The 20,007-nt window shown below is 46.3% G+C and overlaps 1 protein-coding gene across 6 annotated transcripts in view; it reads right to left on the bottom strand.

Moving 5' to 3' along the window:
- Positions 1-18,624, bottom strand: part of KALRN (kalirin RhoGEF kinase) — a 1,598,314-nt gene extending 1,579,690 nt beyond the window's left edge. For 5 of the 6 annotated variants that reach the window (XM_078682045.1, XM_078682043.1, XM_078682046.1 and 2 more), the window contains exon 1: positions 18,268-18,547. In XM_078682045.1, coding sequence (XP_078538171.1) covers positions 18,268-18,334 — 67 coding nt within the window. In that variant the 5' untranslated portion in view covers positions 18,335-18,547. Of the gene's footprint in view, positions 1-18,267 lie in introns of all 6 variants that reach the window. The other variant, XM_078682047.1, reaches the window with a different exon arrangement.
- Positions 18,625-20,007: the final 1,383 nt, after the last annotated feature.

The raw sequence follows: 20,007 nt of genomic DNA, 5'->3' as shown, positions 1-20,007 counted from the left end.
CAAAGATCCCAGGATGAGGACTTCCGTCTTGTCCGAGTTCAGTTTCAGGCGGCTGTCCTTCAACCACTCGGCGACGTCTTTCATCCCTTCGTGTAGGCAGGTTCTGGCGGTGTCGGGGTCTCTGGTGAGGGAGAGGATCAGCTCGGTGTCGTCGGCGTAAGAGATGATGTTGAGGTTGTGCTGGCGTGCGATGGCTGCGAGAGGTTTCATGTAGATGTTGAAGAGGGTGGGCTGAGTGAAGATCCTTGCGGGACGCCGCAGATGACTTCGGTGGCCTCGGAGCGAAACGGGGGGAGGCGGACTCTTTGTGTTCTTCCGGCGTGGAACGAGATGATCCACTCCAGTGCCTTCTCTTGGATACCGATGTTGCTGAGGCGCTGGACTAGGGTGCGGTGGCAGACCGTGTCGAACGCAGCGGAGAGGTCCAGGAGGATGAGGGCCACTGTTTCCCCCTTGTCGAGCAGGGTCCGGATGTCGTCGGTGGCTGCGATGAGGGCGGTCTCGGTGCTGTGGTTGGCTCTGAAGCCGGACTGCGAGGGGTCGAGGGATCCGTTCGTCTCGAGGAAGGCGGTCAGCTGTCTGTTGACGATCTTCTCGATGACTTTAGCAGGAAAAGGGAGGAGCGAGATGGGGCGGATGTTTTTGAGATCGGTGGGGTCCGCTGTAGGTTTCTTCAGGAGGGCGCTGATCTCGGCGTGTTTCCAGCTCTCCGGGAAGGTGGCGGTGTTGAAGGAGGCGTTGATGATGTTCCGGAGTTGGGGTGCGATGGTGGAGTCGGCCTTGTTGAAGACGTGGTGTGGGCAGGGGTCGGTCGGTGATCCGGAGTGGATGGTGTTCATCGTGCGGGCTGTGTCTTCGGTGGTCACCGTGGTCCAGGTGCGAAGGGTGGCGGTGGGGGGCGTTGGTTCGACGGTTGGGTGCGTGGGTGGGGCGCCGAAGCTGTTGTGGATGTTGGCGATCTTGCGGTGGAAGACCGAGGCGAGGGAGTCGCAGAGGTCTTGTGACGGAGTGATGTCATTGGTGCCGGTGCTGGGGTTGGAGAACTCCTCGACGATAGTGAAGAGCTCTTTGCTGTCGTGGGCGTTGTTGTCCAGTCGTTCCTTCAGGGATTTCTTCTTGGTGGTGCGGATGAGCTGGTGGTGCTTGCGGGTAGCGTGTTTGAGGGCGGTCATGTTGTCGGTGGTCCGGTCGAGGAGCCAGGTTTTCTCGAGGGTGCGGCAGGTCTTCTTGGAGTCCTTGAGGTTGTCGGTGAACCAGGATGCCTTCTTGCTTCTGGGTCTGCTGGGAGGGTTCTTTAGTGGCGCGAGGTCGTCGGCGCAGGCGGTCAGCCACTGTGTGAAGTTGCGGGTTGCTTCGTTGGGGTCCGTTGTGTTGGCAGGTGGGCTCTGGCTGAGGGAGGTGGTGAGCTGGTCTGCGGTGATCTTGCTCCAATTCCTGTGAGGTACCTGTTGTGGGTGGTGGTGGGTCGTGGATCTTTTGAAGCCTTGTTTTTCAATATGCTACATCAACATTTGAATAAATTACAAAGTCTTCAAAATGCAGCAGCACGACTCCTACTTGACATCCCAAAATTTCAACCTTTCTCCCCAGCACTTAGACACCTACACTGGCTGCCTGTCTGACAAAGAGTCATATTTTGAGCTCTGTGCATTACTTTTAAATCGGTATTGGACCAGAGTACCTAAAGAAGAAATTCAAATGGTATTCCCCCAGAGGACTCCAAGATCCTCTACTGCAAAAAATATTTCTATTTCAAGATTTAAAAGACTCCTGGGGAGGTAGAAGCTTTGTTAATAGTGCCTCCAAACATTTTACCCTAAAAGCCATTGACACTGTATTCCTCTTCAGGAAGTCTCTTAAAACTTTTCTCTTCACTAACTAAATGTCCTTGAGCTGGAAGCATTTGGGTTTCAATGTAAGATAGAGCCAAGACACCTTGGAGCATATGTGCGCTCAAGAAATTAATTTAACATAACATTGAGTAAGACACCTAAACAAGAATCATGATTCAGCATTGCAGTTTAGCCTTGGTACCATTCTCTTCACATGACATCTGCTGCTATCCTAGGACAGGCAATAATAGAAACAAAGTTCTCTCTCAGAACATCAATATAATTCATGCTTGCTAAATCTATGTTCCATCTATCATGATGAAGCTACACGAAAAGCAGCTCCGCCAATGACGTCCAGGATTAAAAAGCTATAGAACGTGGCAGCAGATAAAGGCAGCTATTGCCACCTAATAAGCTCACTTCCTACCTGGTCTCCAGCTTTACATTCAGCTTCTCAGGACTATTTTTTCAACGTGTCTTTATATCAGCACTTTTGAGCGTATTTGTTTTACTCTATTTTTACACCTCCCTTCGGATAGATGATTCACTATCCTTTCCAAGAAACCAATTTGATCATTGGGCCACCCATCTATTCACATATACTGTTTAGTTCCAGGAATACACACTTGCTTAAAATGCAACCTCCAGCACTATGTGCTGCTTAGTAAAAATCAGCAGAACACGGCCAGCGCTTGGTTATCCCCAAGGCACTGAAAGACAGGATCTAACGAGTTAGGACCGACTGGGGCCAGGAGACAGACATATTGCCGGTGAGGCATCCTCGCCACATCACACGAATTTTATATACTCACTGTTCCCCCTACTTGTTTGTTTTACTCTTTGATCAAGGGATGAGCATGCAAACTGAAATCCTGCACCACCCATCACTAAAGGAGAGGCCACAGACTGAGGAAGCAATAGAAGCCCGCTCTTTTCTTCACCTCGAATTGTATCTTCTATGCAGGAAGGCTAAGGAGTAAGTGCTCCTGAAGCCTGCATCCATCCGTATGTCTCTCTATACCATCAGTTTATCTATGCGTGCCTGCCATGATTAACATGTATACTTTTCCTTAGAAACCGCTGTGATGTTATTTGAATTATAGTTACTCTAGTGCTGTTTTTTTCTTGCTGTGTCACTACTTTTACATCAATTGTATATAATACTTTTATAAAATATCCTTGCAGAAATAGAGTATGAGTGTTTTAGCATGCCTGCATACCTAAAGTAGTGACTATGGTCTAACAATGTGCTAAACATTGTATGTATTATGCTGTACACATTGAGCAACTGTCTTTTATGATGTAATGTTTTAATTTTTGCCTTAAAAAAGAACAAATATATAATATTCAAGAAAATCATATCCATATAAATAAATATATATTTTTGATACCTTATATCTGGTTGTTCACATATTATTTCTGTATATCCATAGGTCCACTCAGTAATTGTATTTCCTAAATGTTTTCTCACACTTATCTATGTGTGCCTGCCAGTCTGCTTTATGGCTATATCATTTTTTGTACATATGTATGTGTGAGTATGTGTGTGTGTTCGCATGAGCTTATTGTTCACTGGCTGACTGGTTTGTATGCATGGGTGCTAATGTGAATGGGAAATAAGAGGCAAACCTGTATGTCCGATGATCCGTGCGTGTTGGTGTCTAAGTGCGTTTGCCTGTGTGTGATTGGATGGTTATAGGTCTTTAGCTTTTGAGCTCGGATGTGCTTACTGTGATGCTACTGTGACTACGCAAGAAGAACAATTAATGGGCGGATTGCTGAACAATGCAAACACTCACCCCAAGTACAGAGATCTAGGCTTAAATCCATCGTTTTTTTCTGACTACGCCACTTCAGTTTGGACCCAGACATATGCAAATCAGCCTTGACCTTACTACCCATGGGAACAGCCCAGCCTAAACAGCCAGGTCAGGTCTTCCCTGCTCTGTAAACGACTATCCTAGGACCAGTTTCTGGGTATCACCTCTCATTAGCTAGGGTAACCTGAATCCAGTGGCATGGCGTAGGTGGGCTTTCCGGGCCCACTTTGGGTGACAAATGCAAAAAGAATAATTGATGGACGGAATGCTTAAACAATGTCAAACAACGTGAAACATTCACGTGTTTCACATTGTTCAGCATTCAGTCCATCAATTGTTCTTTTTGCACTACTCGGACTACGGGCATGCATGTGCGATCTATATTCAGTGTTTCGGGGTGGCAATAAGGTGGCATACACATTTTTGACACAATACTGTATATGACAAATGTAGGCACTGATATTTCTCTGTGGGTTATTGCAATATGAAGATGCATACTTCTTGGCTTTGTCAAAGCCCGTCTCCTGTGACACCAACACACCTCTATGAGAGAGAGTATACTGCGGCATTTTCTACTGACAGGTTTGCCGTCATAAAATTCCGAATTTATGCAGAAATCCTAATCTGACGTTTGGAACCACTCTATTTCGACATAATTTGCCTGGATCACATGGCGGGAAACCAATCTCCATAAAACACAGGGTTTGAAGTTGACACCATGTTTATGGCCCATGGCTGGGCCAGGGAACAGCCATGATGCAAGCCGGCTTTCACTTAGAAGCTAAATTGAATTTTCGAAAATATGCAAGTTCCAAAGCAGATAAAGGTCATGTGAGGATACTGTGCTTTCAGCGTTCCCTGTAAGCTGATGCTGCAGTCGAGCTCCAAGGTGAACGTGGATGGGCCGCCATGGGGACGCCTGCCAGATGTGAAACCTGCCCTTTCATTGGGCAGGATGTTCTCGTTCACAGCGACATCTTCAAACGCAAACACTAACTGCAGAATGAAGGCACCGGTATTCCACCGGACGGCACGCAGAGAGGAACCCCTCATTTCCGGCCTGCTTGTAAAGAGCTTTATAGTTCTAAAGGGAAACCCGCTCCGTGTGTTGAGATGTTCAAATATTTCTCCAGCGGTTCATCTAACAAAGATCCAAAAAGATTAGATGTGCCCCCATGGTCACTAGATGCACAAACCAGGTAACGTTGTTCTCGAAGTGCAGTGCATTCAAATGTATTCCACTTAGATATCCCAAAAATGTGGCCTGTATGTAGCCCTCCCATATCAATGAAGGATAATCATCTACCCAAGTGGTCTTCAAACTTTTTTTTTTTTTTTGGAAGACCTTTATTAACACAAAGCGATTGACACAGCATGAGCCTACAACCCTGGGGCCGGCTCACTACGTTAATATCAGTAACCATCATTGGATATGTTCGTTGCTCATAAACATCTCTGCATTGTGAGGCGGAGTCTCCCCGCATGCCTCACGCATGGCTACTAGCTGGCATATGGGATGAGTCTTACATTTTCACATTTTATAACAAAGAACAAAAGAACAACATTCCCCAACTTAGACCATACAGTGCAGTCTCACTTGCCACACTTCAGCTGCAATGATAGTTCCAGTTCCCCCCTAGTTCCTGCCGCCACCTAGCCCATGCATGTGCGGTCACCTGCCCATGTTCCCTATCGATTCAATCCAGGGGTAGGTTCTCCTCATCATCCTGTATTGAAGCGAGGTATGCCTCCAAATAACCCCAGATATTTTTGGGCCTGGACTTCGCCGGCATTTGCTCCTCATAAGTTTGTAGCTTGTCACGACAGGTGGACATGTCATGCAACCACGTTTTTATCTTTGGCACCTTACGACTGTGCCAGCATTGCGCCACTTGCCTCTTCGCTAACAATAAGGCTATTGCACAGAACTTGCGCTTCAATGCCCTGAACTGTGGCACTATTCCCAGCAGGCAGACTTTGGGTGTACACTGCACCTCCTCCTCCAAAATGATAGACAAGGTGGCCATGACCTCCACCCAGTAACTCGCTATCTTGGCGCAGTCCCAAGCCAGATGTGCAAAGCCCGCACCCTCCCTATTACACCTTTTGCACCTATCTTCCTCCTGCAACCCGAATCTAAGCAGTTTTGTCGTCGTGTAATAAATTTGGTGAAGAAATTTAAAATGAATAATTCTCAAATTGCCGTTGGGTGTCAGTATTTGTGTCAGGGCACAAGTGCTAGTCCATTCTTCGTCTGTCAATGGTGCGTCTAATAGTGTATCCCACCGCCCCTTGGCCTTCAGCGCATTTCCCGCTAATTCTGATTGCGCAGCTGTATAAAGTCTGGATACCAGGTGTGATAAATCGTTAGTTGTGATCAATAATTGTAGTGGCGCAAGGCATTCTGGTTCCGCTGGGAACGTCGGGTAATGTTCCCTCAAAGCTCTAGTGAGTCTGTAATATGTAAAGTGAAACATGGGAGTTTGGTTCTGGATATAACCCAACTGGTCTAGGCCTATGAATGTGCCCCCTTGAAACACATCCCCCATCCTGTCAATACCAGCTCTACTCAGCAGGGACATTCCGACACTCTCCCCGGTGACTGACAGCTCCTGATGATGGTGTAAGGACATGGCCGGTGCATACAGTGGGGTTTTATGAGCCAACTGCCCCAGCCTGTGCCAAGCTTTGACCGTGGTATCCACCGTGTTAATATCCCTAGCATGTAGTGGGGGTCGTGTATGTGAAATTATTGCCGAGAGGGGAACAGGATGCGCATCACTCTCCTCTATAGCCGCATGTGTGAGGTATGGGACCGCATGCTACCAATATGCCGCGTATTGCGCCTGCGCGCAAAGGTAGTATAAGAGGAAATCAGGCACACCGAAACCACCCTGTGCAAATGGGAGTGTAAGAGTCTGCAAATCTACACGGGCCTGTTTGCCAGCCCATATCAGGGTCCTCACCAGGGAGTTAATGCGGCGGAATATAGCCTGTGGCGGCGTGATTGGGATGTTGTTAAACATGTACAACAATTTGGGCAACACGTTAATTTTAACAATTGCTATCCTGTCGGCTAATGACAGGGGCAAATGTATCTAGCGCTGGATGCTGTCCTCCAGCTTCGAGAGTGTCACACCGTAGTTCGCTCGTAGTACCTCCTCTGGATCTCTATGGTACATGACCCCCAGGTATCTGATCGGATCCTGTTGCCACTCCAGCGGGAAATCTACAGCAAAGGGGGAGGTGGTGTCAGTGAGGGGTATTATGGAGGATTTGGCCCAATTTATAGCCAGCCCTGAGTGTCCTCCGAACCTGATGTATTCCCTGAGTAGTGAGTTTAGGTGAGTCTCAGGGTCACGGACATAGAGTAACATATCGTCCGCATATAACGATATGTGAAGCGGCCTGGCTATAAAGTGTAACGCCGAGTCTTTGTAGTTCGTCTTCAAACTTTTTTATTCCGTGCTCACCCTCAAATGATGAAAAAATAAAAATAAATTAATTAATTTTTTATTTGTTTTTAATCACTGGGGCCACCCAGACTGCTTAACATTTTTCACAATTATTCTATAAAATTGGCAGCTCTAAACATATTTATTAGTACAAAAATTGCGCTTCGGTCACATTATCCCTTTAAAAAAATACAATCAGATACATGATTGCCACCATGCTAGGGGCAGCCTGTTCTCCCTAAAGTGTAAATGTATCCTCAAAGTAATCATTTACCAGAAGTTAGAGAAGCCCCCTCTGCCCAACTCCCCTTTGAAAGCTACCCCGGGCTAGGACACGAGTGGCAAAAGACGTTCCTGATGGTCCATCGCAGGGCGGCTCGCTGCCACTCTTCTTCTTTCACTAAAAACACCTCTTCATTTGATGCTCCTCTAAACCGGTGCCTCCCCTGTGTTCAGTTCAGCCCCTCTAGGAAGCCCCTCCAACCAATTTGAAGATCTCTGCTCGCCACATATGCATTAATTACACACTTAGATTCTCACTAGGAGCTATGCAGAACACCACAGCAGTAATCTCCCCGAGAACTACTCACAGCATGGGATACGGTCAAGCGAGGTTGCAGTATTACTGGCACAGTCTGCGTTTTGTCCTCTAGAATGGCGAAAGGTCCCAGGAATCGGTGTTCACAAACTGATGATTTCAACAGGTTTCTCACCCAACATGCACCGTTTTGACTGTGGACATTTCACTGGGCATTCCTGGTGAAATGTGCGTGGGAAACGGATCTTGAAAGTGCAGTGATCCTGCACAAATAGCAATCCCGATTTGGCTAGTATCTATCACTACTAGCCACATTGGGATTATTTAGAAATCATTATGAGGTCTCTAAATGTATATCAGATTTTTAAGGGCAATGGTACATTGGACGCTTCTTATATGAAGTATTTCAAAGTGACACTACTTTTCCCAGGGATTAAAACCCCCTCTGGAGGAAATCGCCCTCAACCCAGAACTCCCCAAAATCAATTTTCCCCGGATCCATTTTTTCATGTTTGTAAAGTTAATACTAGTGTTGCTGCCAGATAAGGACACCTGGAAAGTGAATCCTTTTTAATCAGCTTCCTTTGCACGGAAAAAGGCAGCAACGTGGTTTCCAGGGGCATTTGCGGAGTCAAATTATATTCGTCATAGATGTTAATTCACTGCCTTTTATTATAGGACTCTTGAAATCAGCACTAACCAACTTTTCATAGCTCGAAGTTTTGACAGACAAAGATAAGCGAGAAAAGTCAAATAAAGCGATCTACCCAGGATCACAGATTGTATTCAATTAATTACAGTACACTCACTCACCCTTCTGATTCTACACGCAATGAGGGTAGCTACTAAGCCATATCCTCACAATGGTCTTACATTTCTTCATAGAAATTGATAGTTTGTGTGTAATGGTCCCCACTCTTTGTTTAACGTGGAGTCTTTTCTAAATAAAAGGGTAAAGCTACTTTTCTAACTGGCAGTGACAACTCCAAAGGGCACCCCCTCCATAAGTGGGATATTTAGACCCACGGCAGGATCCCACGTTGAGAGGCAGCACGTGGAGGTGGAGAGAGCCCAGCATGATGGGCACACATTTAAATGCTGGCAATCAGTCCTCACAAGCGCAGCATCCTGCCCTCTGCTCCGCAGCTGGCAGTCTCGGCTTCTCCTGGTGCTGTGGCGCAATGCCAGCAGCGGGCCTTGCGATAGCGATGCGGTCTCAAGGTGAAGAAATCAGACATCACGTGAACGCCTCACCACCTCCAGTGACAGACAGATTGAATCAATTCATCGCCCCTGCTGCCACGGCCTGATTCCTTCAGCCTCAAGGAGCACTCATCCACAGACAAATCATCCAAAGCACATCTACTGATCAATCAAAGTGCCCACGGCCTAGCCTGCTCAAGTTATTTAGAGGCTCGGCTGCCACTCATTGTGCTCAAGAGCACTGTGGTCAAACTGCAATTACATACTGGCACAAGACAGCAGGAGTATTCAATGTGGACCCAAGAAGGCCAGATCGGTGAGATTTTCAGAATAACATCTCCTATGTGGACAAGTTAAGGATATTTTAGTAGGATATCCTGAAAACCTGGTACGGATCCAGCCCTCTTGCACCTCTCCAATAAACACTCTTATTCAATAGCAAGTTGCCATGACTAAAAGACATGGACTAGCTTGTGTGAAATGACCTTCGCACGGCTTTACATCTCTTCAACTGATGAATCACAAATCAGCGGTCATACCTTGTTCTTCTGTAGGAGTGTTCTGTAACACACACGTTCCAAATTTACCACGCATATACAATCTTTAGGAGGTTTATAGAGGTCTTAACTATTACCACAACCACAGGAATCAGAATGGCCACTGACCAAAATCCGAATCCCTGCTTATGTTCCAGGGCTCTGAACTCTCAGACAAGCGGTCGTGTTGGACTAAAGACAGACAGTATTTAATGCCAGTGAACATCATTGGAAAAGTGTATTGCTTCTCTACTAGTTCCTTCAACCGAAGTACAGTTTTACTGAGTTGCGATGGATGACCAATGCAGCCAACAAGATCATTATTAAACATTTATAGAGTGAGAAATTCACCCAATGGACATCTTGGCGATAGTAATATAATAAGTAGCGAGATAGTTGCAGGTAATGGGATACAACACTCATTTTTAGGGAGCAGGACTTATTTGCCCTCAGACATTAACCCAGAGAAAGGAAAACAAAGGCAGACAAGGTAGAATGAAGGATGGAAAACAGGTTAAACTGTTAGAAAGCGATGTTAAATGTATGTGTAAAAAATTCTTAATAAAAAACTTTAAAATAAATTTAAAAAAAGAAAGGGGGATTAAAAAGAAGATCCCTCCAATCATGCAACAGGAAGTCAGAAACATACGCCAATAATTATGTTTCCCTAATCATGCATTTGCCGCTTTTTACAGTGAGAACAAACAAAATGGTAAGAATATATAAGCCATTCAGATTGTTAGAAAACGGACATTGTGTTTCCTGACACTTACTAAACTGATCATATAATTTGAAGCTTTACTTTTGGTTCCCCAAGGGAGACCATCAAGTTTTCTTTTCAAAATAAGCATTCCTCTACATCATTTCAGTGAAACTGTTCTTCAAGTCCTAAAATAGCACGGTGTGTTTTTCTGCTCCTCTAAATTACTGCAACCTCCCTTTACAGCCTACATGACTTCCGGCCAGACCCCACTGCTCGGTCCTACAGTCATGAGAAATCATTACATAGACTGCTCATTTCCCACACAAACACACTCGCCCACCCTTCATAGAGACCGCCCTATCCCCATCACTTTATTTATACAATAATGCAGACAATCTCCCACAGTAGAGTCCTATACAGCATTAAAAACCAAGACTAAACATCTACATGGAAAAAATACAAAACTTAAATGAGTAGCTGGCATGTTGGAACTTGCAATCCAAGGTTCAGACATAAACAACTGAGAGCGTTAACAGCATCTGATTGGACATTTGGATAGTTTTTCCAGTTATGTACTCACATATTGTACACAAGGGTCCACTTCTACCCTGTAGATCAGGGTACTCTGCTTGAAAGTGGCCATCCTTAGTCTATATTCCAGTGCTAATCTATACTTTGTGTACTGATGTCCATACATTCTCTGAATACGTCCCACCCCTATTCTGTAGTACTGAAGACTATTCCCAGGTTCCTGATCAACCAAAGATCACAACTCAAGGCCAATGGCACGGTTCACATTCCTGCATGGCTGGCCCCAAGGTTACCCAATGGTACTCAGGTTTTGCAACCTGACCTTTGGGTCATCACTAGGCCACTATATGTCAAAGACTTCAACCCAGTTAGAACTCACTTCTACAGCCTGTACAACTCAAAAGATGAATTATCACTTTCCCCGAAGAGGACTTAAAACTCACTTTCCCTGCGCAATCTTCGGACGTCCTTGAAGTGACCCTCTATGCCATTAAATCACAACTTGTTTCTTGTTACACCTTGTTCTTGTTACTTGTTACACCTCTGCCATCCCATCAGCCAGTCTAATGCCTTAGACAGACCTCTGGATTCTTTAAACTAATAGGTAAGACGAGAGGGATTCTCATTATCCCATGAACAAGGCACGCCCCTCCTCATCACGAAGATCACACGGAGACTCCTAGAATGACGGAGGGACAAGATTATTCACCATTGAACAGATCATCCTACCTAATGGGCCTGTAAACACTAACTCAGACTCCCCCACACAAACTAAAGCTGTAAAGCGGCACAAGGTGCGTAACAAAGGCTTAAAATAAATGCTATAAGAAGGCACACCAATGAATAAAGATTCACCCTGTTACGTTGATTAAGAGGAAACAGATCTGGAGAGTAAGGATTGAGATGGATTATAGAGCAACATACAGCTCCATAAACGTATTGCTTTGTTTACCAAATTAACCCATGTTCACCTAAGCAGGCGTAGGCACAACAAAAGAGAATGGGATGGACGCTTGTGAGCATCACAGGAAGGGTTGAAATATGAACTGTTAACGTTCCTGTCCTTGTATATAGTGTTCTTCTCAGTAGATATCTACCATGTCTTTCTGAAATTAAAAGGAATTACATTTAATGCAACCCCTTAGGTGCTCGAACTTTTTTTCCATTTAGTGAACCTGTTGACTAGGCCATCAAAAATGGATCCAAACCAGGCTTTTCCTGTAAGCAATATTTCAGTATTCTTCAGCAGTTTACCTCAATTCAAATGTTTGCTGCCTCGAATGTTCGATTGTTTCCCGTACCGCACAAGTAAGGTGCTGACTGGTCTTGTAACATTTTTATACGCTTCTGTCACTCATGAAGGTGTATTGATTTACACAGAATGATCCAAAGTGGTAAATGGGGTACAGAACAACGGCTGGCACTGGAGCACAGTTTAAACGAGGACGCAGAAGAAAACAGTGCATAGGACCTTGTTATATAGAATTATGGGTGGAGAGAAACATACACAGTAAATATACACACTACAGAGGCTCCCAATGTAAATGCTGTGCCCCTCCATCAGCAATAAACCTGAGCTCTACTTTAGAGTCACAAATAGACAACATGGAAGAAAGACTCACAGAGCTTCCGCTGGGGAAGGAGTACTTCCTTACTGTGGATACACATGGTGAGGGTTGTACACAAAAATAGATACAAAAGGACGTACAGATTTATGAAGACTTAGGGGTGGGTTCTGGCGTGAACAGGAAGCATGGGTTCACTCTTGCAGAGGGGTAAATGGACACACATGTAAAAAGGAACACGGAAGATGGGTTTCAATAGAGGAGTACACCATGAAAGGTGAACGTGGGCATGCAGGGCAAATAAGGGAAGAACAATGGGGGAATGTGCTGTGTTCAAGTGTCTGTAATAAAGGAACAAAAACCGGTTGCATATTATGCACTAGTTAACCCCTGTGGTAAATTACCCATTTTGTACATTTACATTCTGATAAGCTGTAATATTATTCCATATTATCAGTTGCAGTGTGGCATGAATTCTGGTTATACAAAACATCAATTGTAATTACAGCTGGAGGTAAAAATGCAGCTGATGATAAAATAATCATTTCTGATATTAGCCATCTAAAAAGAAAGGAGGTAAATTACCACGATTAGTTAGGAAAATGGAAAGAAACTTTTTTTTTTTTAAATCACTGACTAGAAATAAATATAGGAATAGAAGAAGTAATGACAGAAAGCTTATCACAGGATTCACTTCTGGCTCATGATCTGAATGAGCAATGGTCAAGCATACATAACAACAAAAAGATATTGCTTCAACATCATATTTTATGATTAGTGATAGAAAAAAAAGCTACAAAATCTTATTTTATCTCACCGAACCTGGCTCAACCGCACATCAGCATCATCCCGACTTGTCACAAAATCCTGCACCAGGACAGACCCAATAAACCAGGAGGAGGACTTGCAATTATCAACAGAGACACCATCAAGTGTACCTCTTACACTAACCCAGAAGCCACTTTTATGGAACACATGCAGTTCAAACTTCAAACAGACAGTAAAACCACTATCAAAGGCACCCTTGTATACCGGCCCCCAAGACCTCGAACCCATGTCAGCAACATCACAGCACCTCTTGCCAAGGACACACACCAAAGACTTTATAATTCATAATAACTTTCATCTTGACGACCCCACAGACTCCAATTCCACAGACGTGCTCAAAAGTCTACAGAACATCAGCCTCACTCAGCTTGAAAAAGGCCCTATCCTCACTTCTGGACACACCCTGAACTCCATGTTCTCCTCCAGTGTCAAGGTTAAAAAGTCAGACATAGCACTCAATTCAAATGGACAGACCTCTCTATCGTCCACTTCCACATAACAGAGCCAACAACCACCCCAAAGGAGTTTAGCACCACCCCAAGCCGCTGCTGGAAGAAAGTTACAGCAACAGAATGGCTCAACACCCTCCAAATAAACTACCCAGACCCCACCAAAGACACAAACAACTGAATCACCACCTGTGCTAATACCCTGGTGCCCCTGGAATACACCAAGCCCAAAAGGTTCAACAAATGAGCTAGCTGGGACAATACTGACCTCAGAAAATCCAAGAGAGGTGCAACCTCCTCGACAGGAAATGGAGAACAACCTGAGGACCCACCGCAAGAAACACCTACAAGGCTGCCCTTAGACATGATCACCATTAAGTGAAAATGAAAGAGGCCAAGAAGAAGGCACTGACCCTTAGAATCGAATCTAGCTCCAATAACTACAATGAACGTTATGCCATTGTCAAGGAATTCACCAACCCAATAGCTGCACCAACCACCATCACCCCTAGACAACAACTCTGCAACAATCTCTCTGACTTTTTACACACACACAAAAAAAAACAAGATCTGTAGAAACTTCAGACCCCAGCCACCCTCCATTGACCTTCCCAGTTTGCTAACATAACATCATCAACCAAAGACTAGCAACTGGCAGCATGGAACCCTCAATCCATTGAGAACCCTGTAGAAATAATGAAGGCAGTCCACTCTGGGGCACCCACTGACCCCTGCCCCTACCATATTGACCACCTGGGAAGAGCAATGAACAGTGCTGTCCTCACTTCCATCATCAACACATTCCTCAAGACAGCCACCTTCAAAGATAGCTGGAAACACGCCAAAGTCACCGCCCTCTGCAAAAGACCCTCAGCCAACCCCTAAGTACTCCGCAATTACCAACCCATCTCGCTACTTTCCTTCCCAGCAAAGTCGTCAGGAAGACCATCAACAGACAATTCTCTGACCATCTTGAACGCCACAAACCCCTGGACGACTTGTAATCAGAATTACGGAACAACAACAGCACAGAAACAACCCTCATCGCTGCCACAGATGACATACGCACCATCCTCGACCATGGACAGTCCGTCGCACTCATTCTCCTCGACCTCTCTGCAGCCTTCGACACTGTCTCCCACCACACACCCATCGTCAATCTACCACAGCTGAGATACAAGGACCAGCTCTCAAATGGATAGCCTCCTTTCTCCTTCGGGAGAATTTAGCAAGTCAGGCTCCTGACATTCCCCTTAGAGCCCAAGGACCTCATCTGCGGAGTCCGACAGGGATCATCGGTTAGGAAGCATCGCTCTACAAATTCTCTTAACATACATTACATTGTATCTGCTGGGAAATATACCACACTCATCTGTTGGGAGGTGGGTCAAAAGTTGTGAACAGGTAGACCTTGTACAAGACTCAACCAGATCAAATAAATGCAAATTCATCAACCTTGATTCTTATACTTTCAAGAGGAAGAAAATATGCAAATACAATAGCTTGATCACAGGGAAGTAGGCCTTCACCTGAAGGCAGATAGCATTGTGGCCTAAAAAAGAAACTTAAGCAATTGGGTGTTGGCAATAATTCTCGCTAAATCCGACCCCTTTTTCCAAAATGTGCCTTTTGTCTTGTCACAAGAGATCGGAAGTCTTTAATGTGGCCACAACATAGATTTATAAAGACAGATTGCCAGGTAGATCAAAATGGAGAGATAGAGAGGCAGGAAGGTAAGTTGCAGAGTGAGATGAGAAGAAAGGGAGGTGAGGTGGTACATATACGATCAGACAGCGGAAAGACGAATACCTAGACATACACGCAACCGGCTCAAGAGACAGCCCTGCCTGTGCTACCAAGAGGCCGAGTCACAGGGCCTTAATCTGTGAGTTGTGAATTTCACGCCAGGTCTCAATGGCTTGACATGCTCCGTGATCCTGTACAGACCTCGTTGTGTATGCCCCAGATGCATGTTTAAATGGAGACGCTGGTAGCAGCACAACGTTGGTATACCATATTACATAAATATGGTAATTCATTCATGAATAGATAATGCCCATCGGGCGTGAATAGCTAATCTGCTTTCATGCAAACATCAAGAGTGAAGGGTTGGAGGCAGAGTGACATTTAAAAGCAACAAAACTGAACCAGCAGAGGATTGACAAGTTCTGATCTATAGGTGCACAGGAGATTACCGTTGCAGAAGTCTAGGTCTGGGCCCTGATATGCGAGCTGGATTGCTATTCATTGTATCTTCACAATAAGGACTTAGATGGTTCGGTTTGAGAATCTGCAACAGTCTAGTTACAAAGAAGGAACGGCCTGCAGATTAATCGGGTTTGCTACGGACTAGGGCCCCTAAAGGGCTGAGAAAGTCAACTGCATGCCAGGCAGAGTTTAAGTCTGGGAATGAGTGTCGCATGCCTGCCCTTCAGATGCACTGGCACCTCAGTCAATGCACTGCACACCAGACTGCATCTGTGTGCCCTTGGGTCAGGGCTATTTTAGTACGCAACTCCACCTAGCACTTACCCACGTGGGCAGTGTGTGCTCTTCTCCACGGACGTGCTCGGTGTCTGGCATGATAAGGACTGCCCAGACAGCCGAGTTCAAGGGAAAGTGAGACACTGATGAAAACCAGGCCAGCCTCTCCTCCATGCCGGGGTCAGGCACGGCTTCCCCTCGTTTCGGAAACCAAGGGTAGCAAAAGGTGACAAAATGCAGAGCTTGTGTCAAAACTAACGAGAGTAAATCAGTGGATATAATATCACTTCGCTGGCAAGGAGGCTGTAACTGAACAACAAGTTGTGTTGCTCCGTGGGACTTAATTTCGAAGCAAGTTTAACAAAGCAAATTCACCTATAGGCTGATAATGTTTTTCCTAAACTCTGGGACTGGATCAGTGAATGCGTAGATGTTTTCGGACCACTTTGAGAACGAATCTACACTTGCAATGTGAGTTTCCTAACACTCATGGAATGCCCGGGTGACTGGGGTATACATTTTCTAACTTTGGAGAAACTGAATCTGTCTAAATACTGTACGAGTTGCCAACCCTCATAGAATGAATACACATGTAAACGAAGTGAGACTGGATTTGTGAACGCAGTGCGATTTTTCTGAACTCTGAATGAATCTGTAATTGTAGTACCTTTCTCTGGCCAGTGAATGTTTGCAGAGTTTTCTGACCTCAAAGGACGGTCCTGTGCATGCAGTGTGGAATGCATTAAAAAATAAGTGTACATACAATGTATAACCAACAGGACTGAATCTGTAAACGGAGGCTTTTTTTTCTCGAAAGTCTGGAATTAATCTGTAAATGCAGTGTACGCGACTGACCCCTACGGGAATGAACATGTAAATACAGTAAGCACGTTGTCACCTTCTCCAATTTTAATCTGTAAATGCTGGATGAGCCTTTGACCTCTGAAAACGGTCTGGTAAATGAAGAGGAAGTTGCCTGACCTCTGCAGGAATCAGCATGTAAATACTGTACGCGCTTTCCTACCTGCGAAACGGAACCAACAAATATTGCTTTTATTTTCTAAACACTGAGAATTAACCTGTAAACAAAGGGCACGTTTAATGACATTTTGAAATGGCCCTGCATATGCAGAGTGGGTTAACTGACCTCTGTGGGAATCAACGTGTAAATACGGTATACGATTCCTAACCCGAGAGAATGATTCTGCAAACATGCTGTGTTTTCTGGCCTTATGCAAATCATTTTGTAAATGCACTCAATATCACATAATCCATCCATGACAGCAGTACAAGGTTCTGTTTTGTTTTTAGTGGCTTAAACCTCTGAGACCCCAAATCTGTTCCACCAGGCTGACTCGCTGTGCTGAGGCACCCACACAGCTACTTTAAGCAAACATAACAACACAGCCCTTAGCAACTAACCGACACAGAATCGTCGAAAAGAGCACTCGGTTAAAGAAGGAGCTACTTTGGCATACTAATTGTGGAACGCGCTATATACATGGTCATAAATGACAAAATATTATGAGTGGTCGGTGAAGAAGAACCAATGTGATGCTGAACCTGCAGTATTCTCAGGGGATCTGGAGGAGGAGCCGGTTGGAGTGACACACACCAGAGGTGAACCTATGGCTCCGCCAGGGGATGAGGCCGAGGCGGGGGCGTGTTCAGGGAGCAAATGGCAAGTCCCTTTCTGTAACGCAGCAGCTGCTGTCTCTGCCGCCTGCCTCGCAGCCCGGGAGTCACTCTCCGGCAGGCCCGAGGGGGCTTTTGTGTGCCTGGGCTGCACATGGCGAGAAGGGAGAGTCCGAGAGACGCCTGGGTGGGATTGAGACCGCAGCGTGAGCAGAGCACGTCTCTCTGGTGCATCGCCATGTGCGGTTTCACAATCCCTTTCGCCACAAAAAAAATCGTGATTTTTGAATAACTGAGCCTTCGAAAAGCCCCTAACGCGGCATGTTAGCCTCAGAACAGGAGCCGGGAAACACATACATACAACCCCAAATGAATGGGCAGGCAGCCCGCCTCCCGGGGTCTGACAGGGAGCTGTCTCGGGCAGATCGATCAATGCATGAGACCCCTGTTTACAAAGAGATGCTGCCCACCCCCGCAGCGAGGGGGCGCCTGGCCACACGCACAATCTGTCAGAATCACCAAACTGAAAACTAGCCCCGGTCTTGGGGCTCAGAGCTGATAAAAGCAAAACATGTATGGGTGCCTCGGTGCTGGGCGTCTGTGGGGGCCCCCACCCACTGAAACCGCACAGCACGCCCGGCGCCCGCACGCATGCATGCACACCCCGCACGCACACAGCGCCCTTTACCTGTTCGGAAGAAGGCATCGACGTCCGAGTCGGTGACGCCCTCCTCGGCGCCCTCGGCGGGGTTCATGTCTCCGGCCCCGGGCGGAGGGGTGCGGACAGCCGCTGCGCCCCTCTCCCTGCGCCCGTCCTTCCTCCCTTCCTCCCCTCTCAGGCGGGTCCCGGCGCGCCCCGCGGCTCCATGCCCCCCTGCCGGCGGCGGGCGCTCCTCCCCGGCTGCAGAGGCCGCTCCGACCGGGGGAGGAGGGGTCTGTGGCGGAGAGAGCGCCGCCGCCTCGCCCGGTGCCCCTTCCTTCCTTCTCTCCTCCGCTCCCTCTTCCGGGGTCTCTTCCCTCCTCGTCTCCCTCGCTCCTCGCCGCTCTCTCCCCCTCTATTGTTCGGGCCCTCCTCCTCGCCCCCGTGCCTCCGCGCCCTCCGCCTCCTCCTCGCGCCAACAATGAACTCCTCGGCTGCACATGTGACTCCCAGCTCTATTTACATGGATGACAGTTCCATCCCTCTGCCTGCTATTGTCAGCGGCCCATGTGCTGCTCCCCGGGCCCGCACTTCCTGAGGGGGGCACGGGCTGGAGGGGGTGGGGGGGCCCTGCTAAGCCTTCACTTCCTCCCGCAACCGGTAGCCCGCCCACCCCCTCCCTCTCGAAGGCCTGTGCCCTAGTCACCAATGTACATTTATTATCTATATGATTCAGCTGCAATCTTTTTCTGTAATGCAGCTTCATTATTTTTTATAGCAGTGATTTATTAAAGGGGGGCTTCGGGAGGAATGACTGGGAATAGGGAATGCGGGCTGCTGAAATGAAGCCCCAGATAGCAGCATTTGGCTCGTTTTATTTAATTAAGATGACGACTGCTGTGGCGATTATTTATTTTACACAATTTAGAAATAGCCTGGGTTTGTTTGCTATTTAGGGCTGTTCGGCTCACGTGACTAACACTAGATCGATCAGCCAATAACACGCAACGTATCATTATGACAGAGCAGCATACTTCCCAAAGCATGTTGATATTTGGCTACAATGTAGTGTTATAAGACTTTAGCATAATAGAAAAGGGCATAGGCCCAATCAATTGTTAATCGGACAGCATTGGTAAGTAAGTTGTACTACTCGCTGTAAAGTGCTTCATCGCCTGGTGAGTACTATGTAAATGCAATTACATAACAATATTATATTAGTGCCAATGTTATAGTGATACATTTGCCATTGGTATGATTCCATAATGCTTTCACCAGCCTGTTGAAGTACAACATGCTTTTCATCATAAACCTCTTGTAAAGTATGATGTATTGTTTTGGTGATATTGTCTATGCCTTATTGATTGCTGCACAGACGTATGACATTGGCATAAAAAAATTAGAGGTAATTGCCCCTTTAAGTCAATAATCCCCCTGTGGCGATGGGCACGAAAGTGGGTATCAGAGAGACTGTGATTCAAAAGCTTACGGAGGTAGAGGGCAGGCTAGCGATGCTGGAGAGTGAGACAGCGGGCACGAACGAGCAACTCACTCAGCTCCAGGAGGCGCACATTCAAAACGCAGAATTGCTGGAAGAACTAAGGGTGATTGATTACAGGGAATACACGTCCAGGCAACACACGCAGGCTGATAGGTCGGGACCGTTGCTAGCACGAATGGTACGTAACGCCCCTATGAGCACCCCCTATAGTAGAGGTCAATGATCAGAATGGGGCGGCGGTACGGACACAATTAGGCATTAACACCACCTTCAGAGAAAATTACACG

The sequence above is a fragment of the Lissotriton helveticus genome, chromosome 3_1 (genome assembly GCF_964261635.1).
Source record: "Lissotriton helveticus chromosome 3_1, aLisHel1.1, whole genome shotgun sequence".
NCBI classification, from domain to species: domain Eukaryota; kingdom Metazoa; phylum Chordata; class Amphibia; order Caudata; family Salamandridae; genus Lissotriton; species Lissotriton helveticus.
Note: the sequence above shows the minus strand (reverse complement) of the source record. Positions and strands in the feature narration are given on the sequence as shown.